We start from the raw sequence: 26,182 nt of genomic DNA on the forward strand, positions 1-26,182 counted from the left end.
CACTTTCCCCCGATCCAAGATTCCACAAACAAAGAGCCCCTCCTTGTTCCCTTGTTCGACTTCACAATACTAGCCTTCACAACATTGAGCAGTCTTAAGGATCCTATTTGAGTCTCTTCTTCCTCATCAGAGGATTCAGTTCCTTTCACTACTGCAACCTTTTCCCTTTTAAACGGGCACATATACTTTATGTGATTATGAGCACCACAAATATAACAGGCTCTTAGCTTATCTGATTCGTCGGCTTGCCTCCTTGAGTTTTTATGTGCATGCCCCTTCTTAGATGGACGATCTCCCCCACCTTTCTCTTGGTCTTGTGGGCGGTCTCCCACACTTTTTTCCTCATCATCTCTGATGAACTTCGGCATGTCCACAGACACTTTGAGCTCTATCAGTCTTTTTGTAACCGATATTGCCTCAGAAACGTCCCGCACCTTGACCCTTTGCAGCTCCAACTGTGCCCACGTCTTTAGGTCGTTAACAAATGCGAATAGTGCCTCCTGTTTCGTTAGACTGGGTAACTCGAGCATCAACTCCTGGAATTCCTTCACATACTCTTTGATGGTCCATTTATGCACAAGTTGACTCAACATTTTCCTAGCCTCGTACTCGGCATTCTCTAGGAAGAATTGGCGTTTGAAGTCGGTTTTGAAGTCTTCCCATGTTTCTATCCTCAAGGTCCCTCGTTCAATATCTCCTTCTCACCTCCTCCACCACAGCAATGCCATCTCTTGTAGGAAGAAATGTGTTGTCTCCAACTTGTCACGATCATCAAGTATGCTTGATGCCCGAAAGTATCTCTCCATGTTCCAAAGGAAGTCCTCCACTTCCCTTGCACTCCTCGAGCCTTTGAATGGAGTTGGCTTAGGAACATCCATCCGTTGAGGTGCCGCGCCTCTATGTTCCCCTACATTCCTCTCAATCCGTCTGTCCATAAATCTTAGCCTCCCCAAGATCTCCCTTCGGAGGGCCTCAACCATCGCATGGACTTCTCCCTGGATTGGATCAAACACTTTTTGGCAGATATCATTAATCTCCACTCGAACCGATCCTAGCACTTTGTCACGAACGCTACGATTCGAACCATTAATGATTCTCATTAACTCATTCTCCAACTTTTCAGCACCCTAATCCAACATCGTCACCCTCTCGGCCACCGCGCTAAACATCTCGAGAGCTTCTTGTTGCTCGCTCATGTCTTCTTTAAGCCGGGTCACCCGCGCTTCCATGGCAGCACCTCTCTCGACGGATTTATCCTTCTTGGATCCCTTGTCTTTCTGTTGGCCGGTCGGAACCTTAGTGACGATAATTTTTGAATTCATCTTTTGCAGCTTGAATGCGGAAGTACAACCTTGCTCTGATACCACTTGTCACGTGCTAAAATTTGACCCGTGCGGCACTAAGTTAAATCGAATCTGATTCTAGCTTAGAAAGTTTTTTTAAACAATATAAGAAGAATACAATGGACTTAGAGAGAGAAAACTCTTTAGAATAAGATTGTATTGAAAGAATACTTGATAATTATAATGAAATACCTTCATAGTATTTATAGGACTTACACGTATTAAATTAGGAATTGTCTTATAATTACAATTTAATTGCATTAATTTAGGATATCCATTCCATAGCAAGAATATCCCTACCTAATTTAGAATATCTCTTGTAATCTTTTCCTTAACTAGAAAATAATCTTTTCCTTAATTAAAATATATATTTTAATCCTAGTATATATCTTCCAATTCCTTCCTTAATTAGAATATCTTCTAATATCTTTCTTAATTAGAAGATTCATTGGGCCTAGATTGGCAACTGGGCCTCCTCTTGGGCTAAGAAAATTAGTGCACTATTAGGCCAAGACTTTAATGAGCCTCGACCTGGATTGGATTGTGACTCTAATGGGCCGTGACATACTCCCCCACCTTAGTCGTGGCCGTCCTCGGTTCGACCTTGGCCTGATACTCTTCAACCTCTTCCTTGAAACAATCCCCACACGGTCCCTCGTATCTGTGCACAAGTCCCTTGAGCACAGATTGTATAGAATTGCATTCTGGAATATTCTGGAAATGCACCTCGTAGCTTGACATTTACATTCTGGAATATTCTGAAATGCACATCGTGGCCAATGGGCTGTGACATCAAGCTCCAAATGGCTTAACTCAAAGTTCGAAGTTCATTTGGTCAAAACGTCTAAAATTCGAGCTCAAAATAATATTTGGGCCTAAATTAATTAATATATCGTATTAGTTCGAATGTATCAAAATTCTACATTCCAAGTGACAAATTGAATTAGTGTAGCAATTCATATATTTATTTTTCATCCCTAATTTAAATAATGTTTCTACTATTAAATAAAACTTATACTAGCTAAATGAAGTAACAAGTCTAACATAATTTTTATTTATTTTTATATATTTATTAAGTAAATAATTTGAGAAACCAAGTTATAAAGCAAGTAATGTCACGAATCATACGTGGCTTATTATATGTGCAGGAGAGAGAAAAAATTAATAAAAATTTGTTTTTTTTTTTCTTTTAAAAAATGACTATATTTGAGAGATGTTTATCCCGAACATGCCATGTTTGGGAGAGATAGAAAAAATCGGCAAAATAGACATATTCGAAATATTATTATTTTTATTTCTCTCATACACAAATATCAGTCCTATTTGATTTTGTGGTCTTATTTTCTTTCTCAGTTCTCCTCATTTATTAATAACATGAAAATAATAGTGGTTTTAAATGAAAACATGATGTTATTATAAATCGACTAACATAAACATTTAACCGATTAATGAACCAAATTTATTTATGAATATGAATTTTGTATAATTAATTTTTGATTTGACTTATCTCTTTATATCTTATAAAACATATTTTGATGTAAAACTTTTATATGAAGTAATTTTAGATTATGATAATCAAAACATGTAATATTACAAGCATAAAAATGATCTATTTATTGAGAAAAAAAAAATAATAATAAACTTATTTACAATATTCAAAGCATATAATAATAATAATATTTAAATTTGTATATATAAATTCAGTTCTTATTAGTTTCATTTCAGAACCAGAGAGAGAGAGAAAAGCTTCCCGAGGAAGAAGATGAACAACGAATAGTGAGGAATCTTTACACCAAGTTCTTATCTTTTGATCTAGTTTCATGTTTTCAATACTAGTAATGACTCGTTTACTGTTGATTTACAGCGATTATCTCTTCAAGATATTGATCATAGGAGATTCTTCCGTCGGAAAATCATGTCTTCTTCTCAGATTTTCTGTAACTACCCTTTATCTCTCTCTCTCTCTCTCTATATATATATATATATATCGCTTTCTATAATGTGTTGTTGCAGCATCTTCATTATTTCTGAATAGATTGAAATTTGAAAGGCAAGAGATGTTGTATTTAACTTGTTCCAACTTCGATAATGGCAGGATGATGCATACGTCGAAAGTTATATTAGCACCATTGGTGTTGACTTCGTGAGTTCTTCTTTGTTTTCTCTCAGTTGTTGCTTTGATACGACATTACATTTTCGAATCTATACATAAAACGATTTGTAAATCTGATTTTCAACAGAAAATCAGTACAGTTGAGCTGGATGGGAAGACGATCAAACTGCAAATTGTAAGCGAACAACTTCAAATCATGAATATCTGTTTACAAATTCATCATACAGATTTGATTATATGCTCTGTTGCTAGTAAACTAAGAGATTTGTTTATGTTTATTAGATGAATCTCATGAATACAAAAGTTAGGGTTTGGTTTGATCTTTTCCATGATCAAGCTACAACTTCAAATTATAATACCTGTTTCCAAATTCATCATACACATTTGAAGTTAGGGTTTGGTTTAATCTTTTTCCATCTTTTCTGCCCTTTGATGAATCATGGAAGATACAGGATTCAGTTTTCATGAATAACATGTGAATTGATTTTGATTCCTTCTTCTGCAGTGGGACACTGCTGGACAGGAGAGGTTTCGAACTATAACTAGTAGTTACTATCGAGGAGCTCATGGAATTATTGTATGAATTCGTTGTAAATCTGTTAAATTGTTCATTTGTATTAATACCATTAGAGCCAATTCTGAATTTTCTTCCATTTTTAGATTGTCTATGATGTGACAGAGATGGAGAGCTTCAACAATGTGAATCAATGGGTGGATGAAATTGGTAAATATGCAAATGATGATGTGTGTAAACTTCTAGTAGGAAACAAATGTGATATGGTGGAGACCAAGGTTGTTGAAACACAAACAGCAAAGGTGGTTTGTTTTTTTAACTCATATTAAGATCTTAATTATAATTCAAAACTATCTTTGATGCTCAATAATCTGAATTGTCCATGAACAAAGCAGGCTTTTGCTGATGATCTTGGGATTCCTTTCCTTGAAACAAGTGCAAAAGTTTCAGTTAATGTAGAGGAAGTTTTCTTGGCAATGGTGGGAGAAATTAAGAACAAGTAAGTCTCTCTAATTCAATGTCATTGTCATTGTCATGGGAACTTATATTTGCACAATGCATTCAATTGTACATGTTCTTTTAAAGGAATACAAAAAAAGACCAAATAACCTCTTTGGATGAATTAAATAGTAAACATAAGAAGGGTATTTATGTATTTTAAATGGAGTTTCAAATGGGTTTGATGGGGGTAAATAATCCTGTCAATGAGATTTGAGATTATTTTGATATTTAATCCCAAACCCAAACAAGATTGATTTTAGGGGTATAAATATATAATTTTTAAAATAGAGATATTTTAATATATTTTTGTTAATACTTTGAACATAATAAGTTATTTGTAATTAAAATCTGGTAACCTAGATCAATAAAGTCCAAAACTTTCTTTCTTTGAAAAAAAAAACATCAAACAAGTTCTTGATTTGGTCTATTTCTAGTTGAAAAGTCAATCAAAGTTTTTCAATAATATTGTCTATTTCAAATTTTGAAGACATGATAACCACTTACTTCCTCAAATAATTAAATAAAAAATTAAAATATATTTTTTAATTTATATACTATTATATATTAACATTCTGACAGTCCTAAATAATATCAAATAACCCACTTTTCATAAGTATTATTAATAAGTTATTTCCACTACTTGAACCCATTATTTATACATTTAGCTGTTATTATCATTGGTAAGTGACAACTCACAAAGATGGTGTCCATTTTTTTTAGTCATTTCATTGAAACAATTTTTTATTTTTTTCAGATTTTTAAAAATAATTTCAGAAAAATCCACAATATTTTCATTTATTCTATAGTCCTTCATACATATTTACCTACATAATTACAATTTAGTTTATTAAAATAAGCTTGAATTTAGAATATCATTTTTCTAGTAGATAGTTATTGGGTTGAGCCAAATTTGTCGAGTTTAACAGAAAATCTAAATTTGATTATATTATTTATATAGTTCGCCATTTCGAATTTACAGAATGGGTAACCTAACAAACGGTGCCAAGAATGTAAATCCCGTCGAAATGAAGGGTCGGCCGATTGAGAATCAGAAGAGCCGCTGCTGCGGCTGAAAATCAATTTCGAGGTTTTATATATATATTTTGTTTACTATGGTTTGATGTGATTGAAATTTTTGAAATACCTAGATTATAAACAAAGATGGAACAGATTAGCTGATTGAATCAACTTGTGTTATTTTGTGTGTAGAAAATACAAAACATAGGTTATATATTTCTATCTATCAAGTCTAGACTAGTATCTTAATATATTTATTTATTTCTTCTTTTGTTTTTAGAGCTAGATTTTTTAAGACTTAAACTTTATTAATACAAATATTAGTATTTCAATTAAAATAAAATAATTATAATAATAGGAGGCTTGGCTCATAAGGTGCAAGATTATCTCCATTGATGATATAAATATGGATCATGATATTGATTATAATTCTCTTTGTTTTGCAATTTTTTTAATCCCAGAAAAAATAAGGTGTTTTTCTTACACAATATTTGTTTGAGATTTTTATTTTAACCCGACTATTATTTAATTTTTTTATACGAGAACATGTTATTTTTATGCGAATATATTTTGGAAAAAAATGGTTTTTTACCAGTTTGTTTAATTTTACCTAAACTGCTCCAAACTTGTTTAGAGTTATCTCAACAAGGAAACGATTATTTCGAATATTTGTTTTGTTAATCGCCCTTGTAAAATTATTTAAAAATAAAAATTGAATGGAACGATATTGACTTCACAGTATAAAATGACCAACCTCGTTAAAATGAATAATTTAATTTAATTTAATTTGAGTAGGATAATATGATTTGGTTTACACAATATATTTTGATAATTGAGTAGTTTAATAAATAATATCTCATTAAAAACTTGTATAAACATTATATTAGAGATAAATTTATCCCGATGAATGAATCATTATTCTTGACACTCAAACAAACATTACAAAAGAGGTGAGGTCACATTTCAATGTTACAAATTTATAAATAGAAAATTTTGAGCACTCTAAGTCTAAACGAAAACATGAGGCTAGTTCTCTTTTATTTAAAAAAATAAAAATAAAATTTTTAGAGGTGAATTTTATTTATAATTTTTTAAAAAATATTTGTTTGATAAAATAATAAGTTATAAAAATTTTAAATAGTTTAATTACTATAAAATTTTTATATTTAAATTTTATAAAATTAAAATAAGAATATTTTAATTAATAAATTAAGTGATGAAATAGTTTAAAAAATTAATATAATATAATAAAAGGTATTATAATAATAATAAAAAAAACTAATCTAACTACCTCTAATGAAGAATAAACAAAACCAAAAAAACATATAATTTAAGATAAAATTGACAATAAGTAGTTCATTATATCAACAATATTCATCACATTTTACCTGTCTTAAATTTTCTAAGAGCACATTTTTTCATGAATTTAGTCAGATCTCAAGTAACAAACACATCCTATCCTCATTTAAATCAATGTTTTTCTATTCCAATTCAAAGCTTTATGACTAAGTTTAAATCATGAACAAAAACTCAAAATAAGTGCACCAAATATTTTAATTTCAATGGCATAAATAAGATACTACTATTCAACTATGTGAACCCTTCTTATTAAGAGAAAAGATCAATTAAAAATGCATTAACATTGAATAGTCCCCATGAGTAAGAACAAAAACCAATAAAGAGAAGAGAAAAGACATCAAATAAACAGTTAGTCTATTAAGGCTCGAAATAGCCAAGAATCTTGTTTTTTTTTTTTTTCTCTTTTTTCTCTTCCCCATCCTTACAATAAAAAAAAAAAGAAGAAAAAAAAAGACACTAAACCATAAGAATCAGCTGGCAATGAACACAAAAACTTTTTTACATCATGATGAAAAATATGATAGCCTATTCCAAATCTAGAGAAAATAATCTTACAAAACCTTCTCCTCTCCTGGTTAAATTCTCAGCACATATCTATTCAATTTTTGCCTAATTTTGGGGAAAAGCCAGATAGCCACAACCATAATTCATGTAAAAGAATGAAATATTAATCCAGTCAGAGTAATATCATCACATTCATAATATTCTGCGCGCTCAAACACAATTTTCTATTTATCCTTCTCCATGGGCTTCCCGTGCAAAAAATGACCGCCTTCATCTGTTATTACATAACAGAGGAGTAGAACTCAACATAATGTAGGTTTATAAGAAACGTGAGAAAATAGGAAAGAAGTTCATTTTGATGCAAGTTAAAGGAAGGAAAATGAACTTTTATCCTGAAAAAATGTTAGGTTTGTGTCTGTATATACCGCTTTCACCATCGGAAATATCTGCAAGCTTTGCAATTGCTTCGGTGAGTGCTTGTTCCTGATCCTACAAGCACAGAATATTCTCAGTAGGTATACATAATAGAAGAGATATAAGACTGCATATATATTCCAACTTACTTTTAATGCCTTCTTTGCCTTCTCAACTTCTATAGGATTTGGATGACTATTGCTAAACACCCGTTCAACCTACCAAAATCATGAGAAACTCTATATAAGATCATCAAAAATGGTTAAATAAATAAATTAATACTTTTTGGTATTCATTTTTATCAAAGTGGCAACAAAATATCGCCTCTTTCATCGAAAGCTCCACGTTTTTTAACAAACAAAAATATCTTTTAAAAAAGATTGTGATAATGAACCACCTACAACTTTATTCGCCAACTAAACTAAAAAATATTCACTACAACTACAAATTAGGCAATTTCTCGATCTCAAGATTTTCTGAAAACCAAAGTTTTCAAATGGGCTCATAGAAGAATGGCTAAAGTTGTAGTCCTAGATTATTTTCCTTTTGGTACTGAATGTGATTACAATTTGTTTGACAAATGATTTATTGGCTGGATTGTGATCACAAATCTTGTGGGGTATCATCCCAAACATAGTTTTGGCTGGATAAGATTTTTCAATACCAAAAGCACACTAACTAATAAGAGAGAATAAATGGGATGGAGTTTTCACTTTACCTCCTTAACAAGACTATCTGTATGAAGTATTTGGATTTCATCAGTTCCCTTCTTTCCTATGCCATTTTGTGAAGGTAACTCTTTCTTTGCATGATTCCTTGGCACCCCTCCTCCTCCTCTACCTCTCCCTAAGGCTGGACCACCACCTTCACGCTCCACAGGTCTACCCATTCCATGTCCAGACCCAACATGACGGGATATTCCAGGATCTTCACCCACCCACTGAATATCTTCGGGAGAAATCTGTCAAATGCATGAAAAGAGAAAAAAAGAAAATTATTTTAAGAAAAAGACAGAGAACACTAGTCATAAGCACAAACAAATAGATGAGATAAAGAACTTTTATCAAAACCAGAATAATGAAACTGCTATTTTCCTTGGAGGAGTTGTCTTAACAGATGTTTCCATGGAAAACATGCAAGACCTAGTAGTTATAATTAGGCTTTGTTTGTTGTGGCTTATTTAATATTAATTTCATCAATTAAAATATTGACCAAATAACCCACTATCCAATCAAATCAACAATCCATCCATCAATCACATCATTTAAATCATCAATTAAAATACCCTACATTTAAAAACTATATATTTATTAGGGGTATAAGAGCTTGTTTGATGTGGGGTTATTTGAAAAACAATTGGATTGGGAATTCAAAATCTTGCTGAAGAAAAAGTGGATTATTTAGGTTAAATGACGAAAATATCTTTTATATTCAAAATTTATAAAAAAAATAAAGTAAGAATTTTGGTACTTTGATTGATAAATAGTGATTTGATTGTTGAAAACATATGTGATAAAATATTATTTGGAAATAATCCAAATAACCCAAGATCAAACAAGCTCTAATCTACATCAAACAAGGTTATTTGGAAATAACCCTAGATCAAACAAGGTCTTTGTTTACTAGAGCAGTTTTACAGTTCCCATTCAAAATTTTCTGGCCTCAATAGCCCAGAGTCGCATTTTGAGATGCAAATTATCTGTTTTTGAATATGACTTCTACCTCCGAAATGTTGACCCATTCCCATGTCTCTTTCTCAGTACCCATATCATAAACAAGAGCATGCCGGCCCTAGCAATACACAAAAGCAAAGGAAATAATGTGTTGAGCAAAAAAAAACTGAAATCAAATACCTAATATGAATGACCACGGAATAAATGATATATAAACCTTATCAGCTTCGAAATCTGTAATAACGGCTTCATAAAAGTTATTGTCATCAGGCCACCGTGTCCTTACTTTTCTTCCCATCAATGAATCAAAAGATGGTGCTTGAGCAGGTTCACTAGGAAACGCACCCGCAGCTACCCTATTACTTTGTTGACCTCTTACAGGTGGACCTGAAGAAGGGTGTTGTTGTGTTCTTCCTGACATAATCTGACTCTGCTTTGCATTCAATGGTGAAAAAGGAAAGAAAATAGTTAAAAAAAACTGTATAACTGTAAAATATAATGCAAGAACCCAATTTAAAATCTCACAGATTTAGACTTCTTTCCCTTATTAACTCCTCCCATCATAGGTCCTCGTTTTGCAGTTGAAGATGATGGTTGGCTTGAACCACCACCACCCACTGGTTGTGGAAGGAAAGGTGGAGTTGGTGCACCGTAAGATTGAGAAGGTACAGATGATACCATTTTTTGTTTCTTTCGTGATGCAGAAACAGAAGGGCTTGGAATTGGATCACGTACAGCTTGTCCAGTGCCAATCATGGCAGGTTGATGCCCACCTGATTGTCTCCACTCCCTATTCGATTAATTTTCCAATTAAAAGACATCGGAAACTAGAGCTTCAGAACATGACATGGGCCACATTTGGATTTGTTTTAAAAATATATATATTATTGGTTTTTTTCATCTGGGTTTGTATCTAGATACAAAGAAAAACAGATATTATAAATGTTTCCAAATGAGAGTCTTTGACTGGAAACAAGGTTCAGACCTTATCCTTCTGATGAGATCGTCAGAATTAACCCTGTTCATTAGTTCCCTATGTTCTTCATTAGACAATCTCAGCTCCTTCCTTAGTTCAGTTATTAAACTTTCCTTCTCCTGAAGAATATACATACATTAAAACGAATACCTAACACTTAGAACATGTGAATAAATGATTAGAGTACCCAAGTAATGGCATCAGCTTGAGCTCTAAAGGCTCTAAGAACTGAACTGTATGCTTCTTGCTCAAGTAAATGAATTTGAGTCTCCATATCAGTATCATCATACATCCTACCATATGGAGCAGCACTCATAACAGTAGGTCTCCCATTTGCTGCAACACGCCCCCCTCTTTGAACTCTGTTCTGATGTGGAAGAGAAAGGTCATCATCAGTGCCTGCAATCAATTTGTAGTGAATACAGAATTGTTAGCAGACATCCTTTTTGGTATCTCTTTTTCTCACTTTGCTAAAAACAATTGTTATCAACAAAAACTTTTGTAGGATGATCTAAAATTCTGTCAAAAATCACTTTTGCATCCCCTTTTCACATAAAAAAGTTCATTTGATTCAATCACACTTTACATACCAAATGTAAACAACATCGTTTTCACTCTTTACTTTGTCAATTTTCAAAAGTCATTGTGACGAAATAACACATTCCGAAAAGGCTTAATCACTATCGAAAATTGACAAAGTAAAAAGTGAAAGTGATTTTGTTTAAGTTAAAGTTAGTATAAAAGGGGTCGTCACGAAATGGACTCTGCCAAAATAACAATAACTAAATTTTAAGGACTACTCTTAAGCTATGTTTGGATGAGTGAAATTGGAATTAGAATTGACATTGAATTACAATCAATTCTTATGTTTGAAAAAAAAAATCATTGAATTGTAATCCTTAAGAAATATGTTTGATTTTATTCTTCTATATTAATTTTTCATTTCCCCTTCTAACTGTCAATAAGTCTATAAGCATATAACGACATATAAACCCATTTTCAGCTAATTAAAAAACAGTTGGAAGAGTGGCTTTCTCTTGAATCGTACAAGAGTATACTGGAATTGGGAGGTTATTAGAGTGGAATTGCAGCTACACAAATTATACACATTTTGAGTCCTTAAACAAACAACATAATTGGAATTGGAGCCACATTTCCAACCACAATTCTAATTTAGCTTTAACCAAACGTAGACTTATTTAATTCTAGCCAACAACAAAGAAGAAGCACAAAGCAAGTCCTGGAATCTGCAATTAATGTATACCTCCATCATATATTGTTGAAACATGCCCATGGTTTCTAAGAGTCCTATCAATATAAACAGCTAAACAATATCTTTGCAACAATCTGTTGCTTCATTGGCCAAGAAGTGAAATTACCCAAAACTACAAATATTTGCAATGTGACTTCATTTTCTGAAACATACATCAATACATTTGGTCAAAAATACATCTTTTTTTTTTTTTTGAATTTGGGAAGCTAACACAACCTCCGACAGTCATGACCTTCACTTCAACCTAAGGCGATCTAAGTGAAAATCGAACCAGTATCTTTGGTCTCTTAGACATCGATTCTTACCACTTGAGCTACCCTAGTCATTTTGGTCAAAAGTTTATCTTCACAGTGATACCAGGTTGTCGGACTTTGTTTAGTATATCGTGTTCTTTTTATAAGTACAGTCAAATTACATTACTTCCGTTAATTCAAGCTAAAGGATTATATACACTCCATCTAGATCCTTCCTAGCATTACATGTTACACCTTAAAGGAATATAAATATATTTTAAATCTCAATGTCAAGGACTTGTGAGGCATATGGCCCTACAACTCACCATTTGTGCTTTGTGATGCAACAAGTCTAATGTATCTTCCTCTTTACTTATACTCATAACCAAAAAAAAAAAGATATTGATTCAGACCCTAAGGCCTTGTTCAGCAATGATAATATATATATGTCTCCCATTCTTGAAGGATACATTTGAAATTTACCATGTTTAAAGTTCTACATAGCTCCCACACAAGAAAACCCTATCTCTTTATCTTGTGAATACAGTTCTAGCATAAACATTAAGAATCAAACTCACCAGTAAATTACAAGCTTGACCATATTTCAGACCCTAATTCTCTCTTTCCAAGATGAAAAAAAGCTATTCCAAAATAAAAATCAGAATAAGAGGGAATAGATTCCAATAGAGAAAACCATATTTGATCAAAACCCTAATTATATATATCTTTTGAGTAAATCCACCTTAACAAGAAAAAAAGATTTAGGCTTTCGTTCTCGAGTTAAACTCACCACTACTGTCGTAAGGCCCGTAGTCCATACCCAGAAGCTCAAAACCCTCGGAAAGTACCTTTATACACTCCAGAAAAGGAAACCCTAGGTCTCACGAAGCATTCAACAGATATAACACCGATTACATCCGCTCCGAGTCCGACGCAAAGTTGGAACAAAGTCGAATCCTTAAAAACACAAATGTGCGATTCTCCTCCCTGTTCCCGTATCGTCTGGAGAACAGATGAATTCGGAGACGAATCGAAGGCGATTTACTGATGAAATTACAAGAATTATGTTGAGCTTGAATTCGAGCTTGTTCAGTCGAAAACCTGCGGACTTGAAACGACATTATAGAACAATTCGATTTCTTGGCTAATAGTTTGGTTTGAGTTCCGCAGGGCTTTGGGGATCGCTGGTTTACTAATATTCCTTGTTTGGAATTAACTTCCTAAAATAACTCATTTTATTCTTTTCTTTTTTCCAAACTAACCATAATAAATGTTTAAATTTAGTTTTTTATTTAATAATTATAATTTATTATTAAATAAATCTTACATTTAATTATTTATATTTTAATATATATATATATATATATATTTATACATTTAAATTATTATTTTATATAATATATTAAATATTCATTTAATTATTTTTATAAATATTTACTTAATACTAATTAATTTAAAACATTTTAATCATAGTATAATTAGTTTTAAATATCTTAACCATAAAAACAATAAATTACATCCGGTGAATAATTTAAAATCGTGAATAATTTAAAGAAAATCAATCGTGTTATCGCCTTAAATATAAACCCGAATAAAAATATAAAAAAATTACATTGTGCCAATAACATATATATCCATACAAGTTAATTGTTTTTTTATTAATTATGATGGGATTAAATTGTTTTGTTAAACATATATTCCATGAAATTGCCTAACTATTTAGAAGTGTTAAATTAAATTAAATTAAATTATGAACATAATTATTTAAATCATATTTATCAACACAAATATTACATTATCAATCAAATCATTTTAATCAACATTTATAATCTTTAGCTGTCATTCAAGACTATATCAAAGTGTTTGGGTTACAAACACTCTATGTGTTGATTGTTCTTGATTTAAATTTATATGTATTTTGTTATTTTTCTTTATTTATAAATTTGTATTCTTTTTTTTCATGTCATATTAATAAATGACATATTCTTGGCCTAACAAAAATTAATACAAACATAAAAAAAATGTTAATAAAAGAATGTATATAACTATTTACCCAAACTAAATTATACAATAATTCACGAAAAAATATTATATGTATCCATGAGATTATTGTTATTTATCACCTAAAAATGTGTTGTATGTATTTATATTATCGTAAAATTGTGTCATATTTATTCAAACAGAAAAAATATAACATTATTAATTTTTTTTTTGTTTGAACCCAAATCCTAAACTCTTTACTAAAATTTGTAAACTATACACTGCTCAACTATAACTACTTTTAATATAAATTATAACTATTTAACTTATAATAATATTTACAAAATAATTATATATCCTACAAAATTACTGATTTTAAAAGTCATATCCTACAAAATTACTGATTTTAAAAGTCACTATGAATATGTGAATTCCTCGTTCGATCATAATTTTTTTTCTCTTAATGTATCAAATATTATCAATGTTGTCGGTAAAAGAACCTATTTCAAGTGTGATTGATTGTATTATACTTTAAAGTAATCTCCTAAAATATGGTCGAAATCGTCGCGTGACGTATTGTTTACACTTTCAGCAAGTTTTTCTGAAAGTTATCCATAGTTAATTATCATGAAAAGAAAATCCTTTAAAGAAATGAACAGAAGAGCTTTGTCTTGTGGTCAAGGGTGGTATGTCCTCCGAGTAGTCTTTTGTTCCTTTGAAACTTGATCATTTTTGTTAATCCTGGAGTCAAGTGATTCTGGTGAGTTATTTCTTTAGGGTTTAGAAAAAAATGAGTTATTTAGGTGAATTATATAAGAGATAAAATAGGAAAGAATAGAAGAATTTGGTTGTATGTTTTTCTTCAAATCTTCTAGCTTCTTTTGAGTTTTCTGTTGCAAATTTGGTTCAGATGGAGAATTGTGTTTCACATTGCTCAAAATTGAACTTCTGTAAGTTTGCTAGAAAAATAATCATTGTCTATCTGCTTGTTGTCATTACTGTTAGGTTCCAAGGTAATTTTGAATTCACCTAGAGAGAAATCCACGTTTTTAACTTTTAAATTACACTAAAGTGAAAATTTTGAATATATAATTATTTTAAAAATATTATTATACGTTAAATAGTTATAATATATATATATATATATATATATATATATATATATATATATATATATATAACAACGCTTAACTAGATAAGTTGGTGGTGTCATTCACGTGCTCACCATAGGAAGCGGGTAAAATAGAGGTTCTTGCGGGTGCATAAGAAAAAATTTCACATGTCTTATTATAAAAAAATAAATAAATAACTCTAAGGCTTTTATTTTTGTCACATATTCTCTCATTTTCCTCTAAAAAAATTGTTTACGATTTCGAGCTGGAGCTAGAACGATTTCACTCCCTCTTTTGATCCCGTGGTAAGCTTTCTATTCACTCTTTCTCGAATCGAAGCAACATATATCTCACCAACCCTAAACTTTTCTCTCTCTTACAGTTAAACTTTTCTCTCTCTTAAAAGAAGGAAATAAGAGCATCTCCAGCGCATGACAGCGTGGAAAAGGGCATGTCATTGATTTTTTTTTTTCATTTTTTGCATTGTAGATAAAAGCAAAAAGGGCAGTGCCCTCCGGTCATGCCCTCCTCTGACTTTTTCATCATTATATAATATAATATATTATATAATATAGGAATATTAGTTATATATTTAATTATAATACTTTTTCCTACTATTTTTAAGTAACATTATAATAACATTAAATAAATATATATTCTAAAGTTTTACTATAAAATATATATTAAATTATAATAATATTAATTATAAAAATATTATAATATTTTATTACAATATAGAAATATTAATTATATATTTTCAAATTTTCCTATAATATAGAATATATGTTATATATTCTCAAATTTATTCGTTTTTAATATTATAATACAGGAATATTACTTATATATTTAATTAATAAATATATTTTTTAAATAAATTAATATATTTTTTATTAATTATATTAACACGTGAGTTTAAAATCTCAAATTTTCCTATAATATTGTTATAATATATGAATATTAGTTATAATATTCCTATATTATAAATTAGTTATTTATTTAAAATATTATAAATAAAATTTATTATTTAAATAAGAGGGCGGGCTGAAGCATTGGAGTGTTTTGGCCAACTACAATGTGTGCCCGCTTTGTGCTGATGTGGAATATTGATTTCACAAAAGAAGAGGACATAGGTCTTGTGCGCTGCTGATGCTCTAAGGTGCCATTGCAAGAAAATTTGAATAAGAGTTTAATTATGATTTCTTTGATAAATGTAACTAATAATAGTTTGTTCTTTGGTTACAAGAATTGATTCTAAGCATAATTTGAAATTTAGTTGATAGGTCTAAAAAGTAACACTACAGGTTGGTTATGATAAGGAAAAAAAATTGAAGAATATAGAAATGTAAAAATGCCAAAGAAAGAAATCATGAATGGGGACGGGGTTAAAGCATAAGTTAAACAACAAAGGAGCCGAATGATTGGAATGGTAAGGATAGAAGAGTTGATCTTAATGTTTGATTGGTTGTTTAGTTTTTTTAATTGGATTGCAATTGATTTTTTTGATTGATATATATACACACTTTTAGATTGAATTGTTTTCTTGGTTGTTTGATGCATATGATTTTTGTCGTATACTTAAACGACAAATTTTAACACATAAACAAACAAATAATTATATTTCTTAAAAAATAATAAGTAATAACATTCCTTTCTTTTCTTTAATAAAAGTGAACAAGTTTAATCAGTAATGTATAAGTAATATTGATGCATGTATAGTGATAGAGAATTAGGAAAGAACTCGTTTACGAGCCTGTAGTAGCATGCATATCTGTTGCTACCTTGATCTTCTCTTTAGAATTTGTGTTTTTGTTGTTGGTATCAACAACTTTAGCTATGCGGTTGTTATGGATAACTATTTTTTTTACTTTTGTTTCACGTGTCCATTTACTAAAAATGTAGAAGACCTCTTAATTTGCATAATTCTAACAACTGTTGGCATAATCGTTGTCCCTTTACTCAGCTACAAAAATTTATGCATATGAGAGGACCAGAGGTATTTCCATCAACATTCATTGTTACTGTATTTACTGGAGCGTATGTGTCGACAAAAGTATGATATCAAAGTTCCGGTACATTTTCCCGCATTTGAGTCTAGTGATCTTATTTGTGGAAGTTGTGGTACCTTTAGCAACACTAACACTTATAAAGTTGAGTTGATTCACGTTAAAAATGTGACAATACAAAGTTATGTCCATATCGAATATAGAATCTAATCAATTTTCAGATACAAGCCAATTATAGTGGCTGAGATCATACATGAAGGACAAAAAGAGAAGATTAAGAAGAAAATACATGTGGAACTACTCTAGCATTGATTTATACAAACAACTTGGGACGAATATCTCAATCTCGTGAAAGCTACCCATCTTCCATTTGGTTAGTCTTGTCTTCAACAATTAGTTTCTTTGGGAAGGTTGCAACTAATTTTTATTGGTATATAAGATATGAACTTATCTCCTATGATCAAAATCAAAATCTTAGGAAAGACAAGCATTACATTTTTTTTTCACAAAATGAAAATGATAAGGAATAGAGTTCATCACTCGTATAACTTGTATGTTTCAGAGACGGGAGATTGTTGTCAAAACCAGCCATAATTGCGTTTATCATGATTGCATTGCCTGGTTCATATTTCTTACTTACAAGTGAAAGTAGCATTAGTTTGTACATCAACACAGTCATTTTAGACGCCTGCTATGGAGCCTTAAATTCAATATGCGAAATTTTTGAACATAAAAAATTCACATTAAATCAGGATCTTGTTCCCACAAATCATTTGGTATTTTGCTCTTTGGGAAATAGATGTCCTCCTATATGACAAAGAAATTGAAAGTGGAAAGAGCATCTGCATGTGATTCAGATGCTATCGGGAAAACATTTATTATCTGGGGATCTATTTGATGTGATCCTATGATATATTCTACAGTTCACAAATAGGAGTATTTTCATAAACAATTAAAGTTGATAGATTGTCAGGTTCTACAAAATATTATTTTCAGCAGATATTCCAATTCATTTTTACAAACATAGACTTAAAATTAATCATCTTCCTAAGCTCTAATTTACACCAGTGATATTTGTTTCAGCTATATATATTCAATTATAATTAATCTTCTTATTCCTTATAAACAAATTACCAAATACCAAAGTCTTAAGGATATATCTTCCACAAAACAATGAACCCAATTCAACATGCATTGTTTACATGTTGACCTAGCATATAAACCAAGTAGTGAAGTTATAAAACTTAAATGCAAGAGTCAGAAGAATCCCAAACAGTAAGCTATTTCCCTAAAATTTTTTGTGCAAATAAAGCACTGTACATGAAACATTCTATTTGACTTACCCTAACACTAAAAATATGGTTACCCATAAACATCACTACTCCAGTGGATATTCTCTTCGATCCGAATGTTTAATTATTATTTTTTTACAAGTAACAAGCTAGAAATTAAGTTTTAATCCAATAAAATTTATTTATTCATGTTTTGATATTGATTCAATTGTTTAAATAATTAAAAATTATTTTATAAGTAAATAAATTGGTAATATATATATATATATTTAAACAATAAAATAAATAAAAAATATATTTAAATCAAAACTAAAGTTTGTCTAGGTATCTTAATTATCGAACTATTATCAGGCTTTTTGAATTTTTTAATCAAATGACAAGAAATTATTTTTTCAAAAAAAAAATTATATTTAATATAATATTTTAAAATAATTAATAAATATTTTTTATTTTTTTTGGGATTTTTTTAATTATTTTTTAAATAAATATTATTTATTTTTTATTTTTTTTGTAATTTTAAATTAAATAAATATTTTTTATTTAATTTATAATAATATTATAAATGTATATTTTTACACAAAATATTACACTATTAAATTATTATTAAATAAAATTACAAATAATATTATTGATTAACAAATAATAAATATGAATATGATTTTTTTAAAACTAATTATAATATTACTCTCCTAATTAATATATTTTTCCGTTAGTTATCTTTTTTTCTTACTATATTATAGTATCCATAATTATATATATATATATATATATATATATATATATAAATATATATATATATATAAACATTTTTTTTTTTTTGTAATGGTTGTACTTTATATCTAATCAACAATAATAATTAATTTATCTATCATAAAATCATTTCAATAATCTCAAGTGATTTAAAGATTAAAGTGTTCATAAAAATTAAAGTGTTCATATTTCATGTTTAAGACTACAGTTCAAATTCCGATAAATAAAAATTAATAGTGAGTATTTTAAAAACTAAAATTACAATAAAAGTATAAGGTCACAAGATTAGAAATCAATTGGGGAATTAATATTTTGCCGAAGATAAAATATCGATAACACAAATGATATATATATATATATTGGTGACCGGAGTATGAAAGTGCGTGTGAGGTTATAAGATTAGAAGTAAATTGATATTGGTTGTTGAAGGGTAAAAATATGAGAATTTGCGATTCATTTGTCGGGATAAAGGGTCGGTAACAAATGAAATATCGATGGTTAAAAACGCTTGAGATTGGTGAGCGGTTTGCCGAGTAATAAAGAGACATGAAAAAGTGTGAGTCACACGATGAGACATCAATTGGAGTAATTTATGGTTGGTTTGGTGATGGATAAAGGTGTGTGAAAGTGTGTGATGTCACGAGAAGATATGTCAATTGTGATTTGATAGATAGTTTTCCAAAGTGGTGGATAAAAAAGAGACCGCAGTAATATAAAAATATGGTAACAAAAGAGATATTAGTGGCTAAAAATATATTAATGAGATATTGATTGACCGAAGTATGAAAATATGTGAGGTCACGAGATTAAATGTAGATTAGTGGATAATTTATCGAGAGGATAAGAGGCGTGTGAAAAAATGTGAGGTTACGAGGTTAGAGGTCGATTAAGAGATTGGTGGTTGGTTTAACGAGAGATAATATGTAGGCATGTGAAGTCACGATATGAGATGTGGATTGGTGGTTGGTTTGTCAAAGTGGGGGTAAAAAAGGCCGCGGTGAGTGATTGATAAGTGGTGTGTGAGTTCATGAGATGAGATGTCAATTGAGATTTGGTGATTGGTTTGCCGAAGTAGGGATAAAAAAGAAGTCGCGATAATATAAGAGATATTATTAATTTAAAATATGAATGAGATGGTGATTAAAAGAAGTGTGAAAATGTGTGAGGTCACGAGATTAAAGGTCGATTGGTGGTTGATTTATCAAGGGGTATAAGAGGCGTGTGAAAAAGTGTGAGGTCAAGAGATGAAATGTCGATTGATATTTGTGGTTGATTTTACGAGAGATAATAACTGTGTGAAAGTGTGTGAGGTCACGATATGAGAGATGAATTGTGTGATTGGTGGTTGGTTTGTCAAAATGAGGGTAAAAAAGGCGGTGGTAAGAAATTTAATAAGAGGTGTGTGAAAGTGTGTGAGGTCACGAGATGAGATGTCAATTGGGATTTAGTGTTTGTTTTGCCAAAATGAGGTTAAAAAAGAGTTCGCGGTAATATAAAAGAGGATGTTAACAAAGGAGATATTAGTGGTTAAAAATTTATGAATGAGATGTTGATTGACTGAAGTGTAAAAATGTGTTAGGTCACGAGATTAAAGTCAATTTGTGGTTTGGTTTGTCGAAGTAAGGGTAAAAAAGGTCATGGTAAGGGATACGAGGTTAGTAATAGTGTAAAACAAGTATATCGTTACTTTAGATAAGAGCACAAAGTATGATTTACATCTTCAAATAAGTTCTCTAGCTCGATATATCGTAATAACAAGATAAATGTTGCAATTGATTTGATTCCACTAGTGAAAAGGGGGTCAAAACCGAGAGTATAATCTCTCGGTAATGACCCTATATCTCTTGGTATAGACATAATACTGAAAGTTTGGGTAACTTTCAACATTCGTGATCTTATTTGTGGAAATTGTGGTACCTTTAGCAACACTAACACTTATAAAGTTGAGTTAATTCACGTTAAAAATGTGACAATATGAAGTTATGTCCATATTGAATATAGAATCTAATCAATTTTCAGATACAAGCCAATTATAGTGGCTGAGATCATACATGAAGGACAAAAAGAGAAGATTAATAAGAAAATACATGCGGAACTACTCTAGCATTGGTTTATACAAACAACTTGGGACGAATATCTCAATCTCGTGAAAGCTACCCATCTTCCATTTGGTTAGTCTTGTCTTCAACAATTAGTTTCTTTGGGAAGGTTGCAACTAATTTTGATTGGTATATAAGATATGAACTTATCTCCTATGATCAAAATCAAAATCAAAATCTTAGGAAAGACATGCATTACATTTTTTTTCATAAAATGAAAATGATAAGAATTAGAGTTATCACTCGTATAACTTGTATGTTTAAGGGACGGGAGATTGTTGTCAAAACCAGCCATAATTGCGTTTATCATGATTGCATTGCCTGGATCATATTTCTTACTTACAAGTGAAAGTAGCATTAGTTTGTACATCAACACAGTCATTTTAGACGCCTGCTATGGAGCCTTAAATTCAATATGCGAGATTTTTGAACATAAAAAATTCACATTAAGTCAGGATCTTGTTCCCACAAATATTTCATTTGGTATTTTGCTCTTTGGGAAATAGATGTCCTCCTATATGACAAAGAAATTGAAAGTGGAAAGAGCATCTGCATGTGATTCAGATGCTATCTAGAAACATTTATTATCAAATAGGGCCTTGTTCGGTTGGTGTTATTTAAATAATCCAACCCACTCAAACATCTTTTCACCCCCTTCTCATCAATCACATCACTCAATTCATTACCAAAAATACTAAAATACTCTTTATTTTAAATTACTATTTATTATTTTATTATTATATATCAATACATTTTAAGTAATTTTACCAAAAATATTCTTCTCTCCTCAAAATCATCACCAATCATTACTCATTTTCCCCGTCTAGGTTATTACGATAACCTCAATCCGAACAAGGCCTAGGAGTATTTTCATAAATAATTAAGGTTGATAGATTGTCAGGTTCTACAAAATATTATTTTCAGCAGATGATTCCAATTCATTTTTACAAACATAGACTTAAAATTAATCATCTTTCTAAACCCTAATTTACACCAGTGATATTTGTTTCAGCTATATATATTCAATTATAATTAATCTTCTTATTCCATATAAACAAATTACCAAATACCAAAGTCTTAAGAATATATCTTCCACAAAACAATGAACCCAATTCAACATGCATTGTTTACATGTTGACCTAGCATATAAACCAAGTAGTGAAGTTATAAAACTTAAATGTAAGAGTCAGAAGAATCCCAAACAGTAAACTATTTCCCTAAAAATTTTTGTGCAAATAAAGCACTATACATAAAACATTCTATGTGACTTTGAAGACCCTAACACTAAAAATAAATATGGTTACCCATAAACATCACTACTCCAGTGGATATTCTCTTCGATCCAAATGTTTAATTATTATTTTTTTTTACAAGTAACAAGCTAGAAATTAAGTTTTAATCCAATAAAATTTAATTATTCATGTTTTGATATTGATTTATTGTTTAAATAATTAAAAATTATTTTATAATTAGTAAATAAATAGGTAATATATATATATATATATTTAAAAAAAAAACAATAAAATTAAAAAAATATATCAAATTCAAAACTAAAGTTTGTCTATAGGTATCTTAATTCTCAAACTATTCTCCAGCTTTTAGGTTTTTTAATCAAATAAATGACATTAAATTGTTTTTCTAAAAAAAAATATATTTAATATAATATTTTTAAATAATTAATAAATATTTTTTTTATTTAATTTATAATATTATTATAAATGTATATTTTTACACAAAATATTACACTATTAAATTATTATTAAATAAAATTACAAATAATATTATTAATTAACAAATAATAAATATGAATATAGTTTTTTTTAAATTAATTATAATATTACTCTCTTAATTAATATATTTTTCTTCTTTGTCTTGTTTTTCACTGATCATATAAAATATATATATTCTTATCCATAATTATATATATATATATATATATATATATATATATATATATATATATATATATATATATATATATATATATATATATATATATATATATATATAATATTACATATTTATTTACTTATTTATATATATAAAAACACTATAATATATATATATATATATATATATATATATATATATATATATATATATATATATATATATATATATATAAACATTTTTTTTTTATAAAGGTTGTACTTTATATCTAATCAACAATAATAATTAATTTATATTTCATAAAATTATTTTAATAATCTGAAGTGATTTAAAGATTAAAGTGTTCCTATTTCATGTTTAAGACCACAGTTCAAATTTTGATAAATAAAAATTAATAGTAAGTATTTTAAAAACTAAAATTACAATGAAAGTATGAGGTCACAAGATTAGAAGTCAATTGAGGAATTAATATTTTACCGAAGATAAAATGTCGATAACACAAATGATATATATATATATTGGTGATCGGAGTATGAAAGTGCGTGTGAGGTTACAAGATTAGAAGTAAATTGATATTGGTTGTTGAAGGGTAAAAATATGAGAATTTGTGATTCATTTGCCGGGATAAAGAGTTAGTAACAAATGAAATATTGGTGGTTAAAAACGTTTGGGATTGATGAGCAGTTTGTCGAGGAATAAAGGGACATGAAAAAGTGTGAGTCACACGATGAGACATCAATTGGAGTAATTTATGGTTGGTTTGACGATGAATAAAGATCTGTGAGGTCACGAGATGATATGTCAATTGTGATTTGGTGGATAGTTTGCCGAAGTGGTGGATAAAAAAGAGGTCGCGGTAATATAAAAATATGGTAGCAAAAGAGATATTAGTGGCTAAAAATATATTAATGAGATATTGATTGACTGAAGTATGAAAATGTGTGAGGTCACGAGATTAAATGTCAATTAGTGGATAATTTGTCGAGAGGATAAGAGGCGTGTGAAAAAATGCGAGGTTACGAGATTGGTGGTTGGTTTAACGAGAGATAATATGTAGGTATGTGAAGTCACAATATGAGATGTGGAATGGTGGTTGGTTTGTCAAAGTGAGGGTAAAAAAGGCCGCGGTGAGTGATTGATTAAAGGTGTGTGAAAATGTGCGAGTTCACGAGATGAGATGTCAATTGGGATTTGGTGATTGGTTTGCCGAAGTAGTGATAAAAAAGAGGTCGCGATAATATAAGAGATATTAGTAATTTAAAATATGAATGAGATGGTGATTAAAAGAAGTGTGAAAATGTGTGAGGTCACGAGATTAAAGGTCAATTGATAGTTGATTTATCAAGGGGTATAAGAGGCGTGTGAAAAAATGTGAGGTCACGAGATGAAATGACGATTGATATTTGTGGTTGATTTTACGAGAGATAATAACTGTGTGAAAGTGCGTGAGGTCATAATATGAGAGGTGGATTGTGTGATTGGTGGTTGGTTTGTCAAAATGAGGGTAAAAAAGGCCGTGGTAAGAAATTTAATAAGAGGTGTGTGAAAGTGTGTGAGGTCACGAGATGAGATGTCAATTGGGATTTAGTAATTGTTTTACCAAAATGAGGTTAAAAAAGAGTTCGCGGTAATATAAAAGAGGATGTTAACAAAGGAGATATTAGTGGTTAAAAATTTATGAATGAGATGTTGATTGACTGAAGTGTAAAAATGTGTTAGGTCACGAGATTAAAGTCGATTTGTGGTTTGGTTTGTCGAAGTAAGGGTAAAAAAGGTTGTGGTAAGGGATACGAGGTTAGTAATAGTGTAAAACAAGTATATCATTACTTTAGATAAGAGCACAATGTATTATTTACAACTTCAAATAAGTTCTCTAGCTCGATCTATCGTAATAATAAGATAAATGTTGCAATTGATTTCATTCCATTGGTGAAAATGGGTCAAAACCGAGAGTATAATCTCTCGATAATGACCTTATATCTCTCGGTATAGACCTAATACCGAAAGTTTGGGTAACTCTCGACATTCGTCGGTATTGCCACTTTTGGTAAATATAATTGGGTGTTTACCAAGAGATATCGTAAATTTAACGGTTTAGATACTAGAGAGAAAAACTGAGAGTTATATAGGAAACTCTCAGTTTTTCTTGAAGGAGAAAAACCGAGAGTTATATGAACAACTCTCGGTGTTTCCCTTTCAAGAAAAACAGAAAGTTTTCCAAAAAAACTCTCAATTTTTCTGTTTAAAATAAACCCGAGAGGTATATGGAAAACTCTTGGTTTTCCCTTTCAAGAAAAACTAAAAGCTTTCCAAATAACTCTCGGTTTTACTTGAAATTAAAAAAAACCGAAAGCTTTCCAAATAACTCTCGGTTTTTCTTGAAAGTGATAAACCGAGAGTTTTTCAAGCAACTCTCGGTTTTTCTAGAAATAGAAAACCCGAGAGATTCCTTTTAACTTTCAGTATTACCCCTATAAAATGTACAAAATAGGCCTATTGTTTTATGCGCAACCAAAACCAAAACCTGTTAAGCCAAACCAATATATATACAAATAAAATTCATAAACTAAATGACCATTATCATTCCAAAATTCTAAACCAAACCAATCATCCAAACAACTTGTTATCAGTCGAATCAAAACTTACCCAATCATTCATAAACCTATAATCAATCGAAACAAAATATACTACTAATCAAAACGTACCCAAACAAAACGTACTACTAACTAGAATTAGCTGGTGGGGGAGGGGGTTGATAATGCCTCAGTATCATATCCAATTTTTCTTCATATTTCTCCATTCTTTTCCTCATATCTATCTTTTCCTCCTCGATTTCACTCTCCTTTTCAGCTCTTTCTGCATCCCTCATTTTCATTTCATTAATCGTTCAACTCTTTCTGCATCCATCTTTTCCAATTCCTCCATTGCCATCGCTATATGTCTCACATCTTCCTTTTGTTTTTCATTCTCCTCCAACAACCGATTAGTGGATCGTTGAGAATTTTTGTCACTCCGACGATCCTCTCGAAAGTGTGTGGGCTAGACGCCTCATCGCATACCGATCACTGTCCCATGTATTTGGCGTCCAAACACTCTCTTCGTCAACTCGAAGTTAGATATATCTGGTTCGTTACTT

At 30.1% G+C, this 26,182-nt stretch overlaps 2 protein-coding genes across 2 annotated transcripts; one reads left to right on the forward strand and one right to left on the reverse strand.

The window, feature by feature from the left end:
• The first annotated feature begins 3,080 nt into the window (after positions 1-3,080).
• On the forward strand, positions 3,081-5,708 carry LOC124922772 (ras-related protein RABD1-like). The gene is made up of 8 exons (XM_047463483.1): positions 3,081-3,119; positions 3,208-3,280; positions 3,439-3,486; positions 3,584-3,631; positions 3,962-4,033; positions 4,117-4,272; positions 4,366-4,469; positions 5,451-5,708. Exons 1-8 carry the CDS (start codon positions 3,106-3,108, stop codon positions 5,542-5,544), a joined length of 609 nt encoding a protein of 202 aa, XP_047319439.1. The 5' UTR covers positions 3,081-3,105; the 3' UTR covers positions 5,545-5,708.
• Positions 5,709-7,180: 1,472 nt separating this feature from the next.
• LOC124919519 (protein EMSY-LIKE 3-like) lies at positions 7,181-13,053 on the reverse strand. The gene is made up of 10 exons (XM_047459771.1): positions 12,711-13,053; positions 10,602-10,813; positions 10,424-10,533; positions 9,964-10,228; positions 9,656-9,868; positions 9,488-9,556; positions 8,484-8,726; positions 7,915-7,983; positions 7,777-7,840; positions 7,181-7,625 (listed from the first exon to the last, which is right to left on the reverse strand). Exons 1-10 carry the CDS (start codon positions 12,736-12,738, stop codon positions 7,576-7,578), a joined length of 1,323 nt encoding a protein of 440 aa, XP_047315727.1. The 5' UTR covers positions 12,739-13,053; the 3' UTR covers positions 7,181-7,575.
• Positions 13,054-26,182: the final 13,129 nt, after the last annotated feature.

Source organism: Impatiens glandulifera, chromosome 1 (genome assembly GCF_907164915.1).
Source record: "Impatiens glandulifera chromosome 1, dImpGla2.1, whole genome shotgun sequence".
NCBI classification, from domain to species: Eukaryota; Viridiplantae; Streptophyta; class Magnoliopsida; order Ericales; family Balsaminaceae; genus Impatiens; species Impatiens glandulifera.